At 41.6% G+C, this 3474-nt stretch overlaps 1 protein-coding gene across 1 annotated transcript in view; it reads left to right on the plus strand.

The window, feature by feature from the left end:
- The window catches only part of GSTA4 (glutathione S-transferase alpha 4), a gene marked incomplete at its 3' end in the record, with an annotated part of 19659 nt that extends 16185 nt beyond the window's left edge, over window positions 1-3474 (plus strand). Inside the window, exon 7 of the mRNA XM_006926821.3 lies at window positions 3367-3474. Coding sequence (XP_006926883.1) covers window positions 3367-3474 — 108 coding nt within the window. The remainder of the gene's footprint in view (window positions 1-3366) is intronic.

Consider the following 3474-nt stretch of genomic DNA (forward strand, 5'->3'; position numbering starts at 1 on the left):
CAACTAGCTAAGTCAGCTACAGGGAAGAAATATCTTTAGATACCAGAAGTTGTCCTACTTGCCTGGGTGTGGTTTAGGATGTGTATTGTATAAGATATGAAGATGGCCAATGTCTGCTTCTATAATCCACTTACTTGTTAACCAGGGTGTGGTACTAGGTGATGTATTGTGCTAATGGCCAACTTCTGCTTCTGTAATCTGCTTGCTTGTTCTAGGCTTTATAACTGCCTCACTCTCAAACCCCAGGGCTGATCTCCTCTAACCCTGCGTGGTCGAGAGTCAGTTGCCGGCTGGCTAATAAAGGCTCATAATTAATCTCAATTGGCTCCGTGGGTCTTAGAATCATTCGCGCCATAACAGCCCCTATAGATTGCCGAGTACACAGTAGTATCTTAATTGATGCGAGGCTGCCGTGATCCCAGCTCTGTCATGGTGCTATGTATAGTTGTTCCTAAGTTGGGTCTTTCATGTCAAAGAGATCTCATCTAGAAACATTGACCTTTTTTTGTCCAGTAAATAATTGTTATGTGACTTTTTTTCTAAAAACCTTTTTAGAGAGCCTGGCCTTGATGTTAGATCTGATCCGAACTCATTTCCTTATAACGGGGATGGGCAGGGCTTCATGTTCTCCTCTGAGCTGCTTATCTCCCCTCCTTTTCCCATTCTAAACCTCTTCTGGTCTCTTTAGTGTCTAATAACAATATAATATCTAGTGAATAACTCTCCTCTGAGCTATTATAAATCCATGGTAGAAATGAATGCAGTCAATATTAGCCAAAATAAAGAATTTAAAAATCATTGCCCTGTTGCTAGAATTTTTTAATTAAATAGTTTGGAATATATAATACAGTCACATGGTTCAAAAAGTGTAAAAGGATATACAGTTGGAAGTGTTTTTTTCAGCCCTGCCCCGCCGCTCCCCCCTCTACCCAGTTCTGCTCCTCACAGACAAACATAGTTATCATTTGTATATCCTTTCAGCTATATTTGACACAGTATGAGAAATTATAACTATGTATTACTTGTATCCTCTTAGTATCCAAATGGTTATTTGTAGGTTTCTAATTTTTTTGCATTTCAGAACTGAAAGGATGGTTTATTCGTATTGTTTTAAACACGTGTTGATTTACATCTCTGTTATTAATTGAGCACCTATTATGTATGTGCCAAGCAGGTGCCAGGAGGCAGAAACTTAGTACAGGGCCCTGCTCTAGAAAAATTGACTATACAGTAGGGGAAATAGATGTGTAAACAGCAGAAGTAATTTTGGAAAAGGAAGAATTTCTGCTTTTGAAGTATCTTATACTTAGAAATTTAAAAACTGAGGAAAGGTAAGTTTTTGATGAGTCTCATAGAACACACTCATCCCTTACTGCAGGAAGGGTTTTTTGTTTGTTTGTTTGTTTGCAAAAAAAATAAACAGGAGATGATCGTTAATGCCTGTGACAATCATTGCAAGCGTCTCAGTGTTTTATTAGAGGAAAAGCAAGTGCAGACATCCTGGTAGTTATTTGTCTTCACACTTTCACAATGTGAGTACTCTGTCACCACTCTAACTAACGTTTAGAATTGCTGGAAGAGCAAGAGCTTGGTGACAGGCCTGAGGAACAATGATGGCCTGAGCTGCTGCTTCGAAGGGAGAGGCTCCAGCCAGGATCCTGGGAGCAAGAGTCCACAAAAAGAAGAAAATGAGAGAGTGTGTAATAAAAAGACTAATGCTTCCCAAAGTCCACTCCAAAAACAGTCTGAACTTTGCTTCTACAGAAGGAGATCTCTAAGCCTTTGGAATGTCATGCCTGATAGGAATGTCTTTGTTTGCCTACAGGCCTTGAGCCTGCTAGATAGTAACAATGTGATTTAGAATGAGAGCTTCGAGCCACACCAACAATGCAATGTAGGGTGGGAGCTTGGAGACATTTGGGTCATTCGGGTCAGCTCACCTCTGAAGGGGCTGGAGTTGGATCAGCCACATGGGCAGTTAATCATGCCCACGTGATACAGCCCCAGTAAAAACTCTGGTTTCAAGGCTTCCAGTTGACAATACTCCATTGTCACACATGGTTGCCAGGAGGAGTTAATGCTGTCCATGAATCCACAGAAAGAGGACATCTGGAAGATCTGTGTTTGGAACACTCCCGGACTCTGCCCTATGCATCTCTTTCCTTGGTGGATTTTCATCTGTATCCTCTCCCTGTAATAAACCATAGTCGTGAGTATAACAGCTTTCAGTGAGTTTTGTAAGTACTTCTAGCGGATTATCGAGACTGGTGGTGTTTTGTGGGCACCCCCTTGAACTTGCAGTTGGTGTCAGAGTGAAGGTGGTCTTTTGGCCTGCTTCTTCTAAAATCTTCAGGGAGGAGAAACATTTTATACTCATTTGAAAATAAATTTATACATGGAAACCAGACATGGACTTGATAACACCCAAGGATCTGTATTATTGAGTTTTCTAGGATGGCAGCAAATTTGGGCTATTTTATACTACCATTTTGATGTGCTTTTACTATCCAGTGCCATTGCCTGATAATATTAATTGAGGGCCTGCTATACTGTAGACCTTAAGCCATTTTGCAAACATTGCTCTTTGGATTTTAATTCTCTTTGATACCAGGGGGCCCTCAAAGCTGGCTGTTGGAAGAAACAACCCAGGAGGAAGGTTGGCTTCTGCACTGAATTAAAGAATTAGAGAAAATAAATACTAGAGGCCAAGCTGTCTCCAATGTTTTCATGAGAATCTGTTCATGTTTCCATGACCCTAAGTGGTACAATTCCCCCATCCTGCCTTAGGTGGCATTACCCCAGTTTGTCACAATCTCCTTTTGGTCCAGATGCCTACCCTTTAGTCTCAATTCCCTCTCTTCCCCCCCATTTTCAAGAGCCACCAGACTCTGGTAATAGGGTAGAATAAAGGATCCTGTTGTAGCCTCCAGCCCCCGAAAGACACACGGACCACCAGAAATCAGTGAGTTACAGGAAACATGCTCTTTATTCAGCCAGCTGGGTCTGCCAGGGGTACGCAGACCCCAAATTAAGCAGCCCCGAAATGTAGAGGTACAGGGTTTTTAAGCCCTAAATCTCATTCCTCATTCTGTCTTGAACGCAAAGGTCTATTTTTCTCCTATTCACTACCTGTCAACCCACAGGTCGGTTGTGCAAGCGGGGGTACAGAGGCAGAAAGCATATTGTTAGAATGTTATGTTCCCATGGGTGATAGCCTATCTTCCCATGGGCGATAGCCAAGCAGTAATTTTCGAGCCAGCGCAGTGGATCCTTACAACAAATATTCATTGGACAGATATCAATGGGCCATTTTGAACAACCATGTTTTCATAATAACTAATACCTTTTATGTTTACCTTTTTTCAGGAGTACACAGTGAAAATGAGTAATATTCCCACAATTAAGAAATTCCTTGAACCTGGCAGCAAGAAGAAGCCTCCTCCAGATGAAATCTATGTGAGAACCGTTTACAAC

Source organism: Pteropus alecto, unplaced genomic scaffold (genome assembly GCF_000325575.1).
Source record: "Pteropus alecto unplaced genomic scaffold, ASM32557v1 scaffold7, whole genome shotgun sequence".
In the NCBI taxonomy this organism is placed as follows: domain Eukaryota; kingdom Metazoa; phylum Chordata; class Mammalia; order Chiroptera; family Pteropodidae; genus Pteropus; species Pteropus alecto.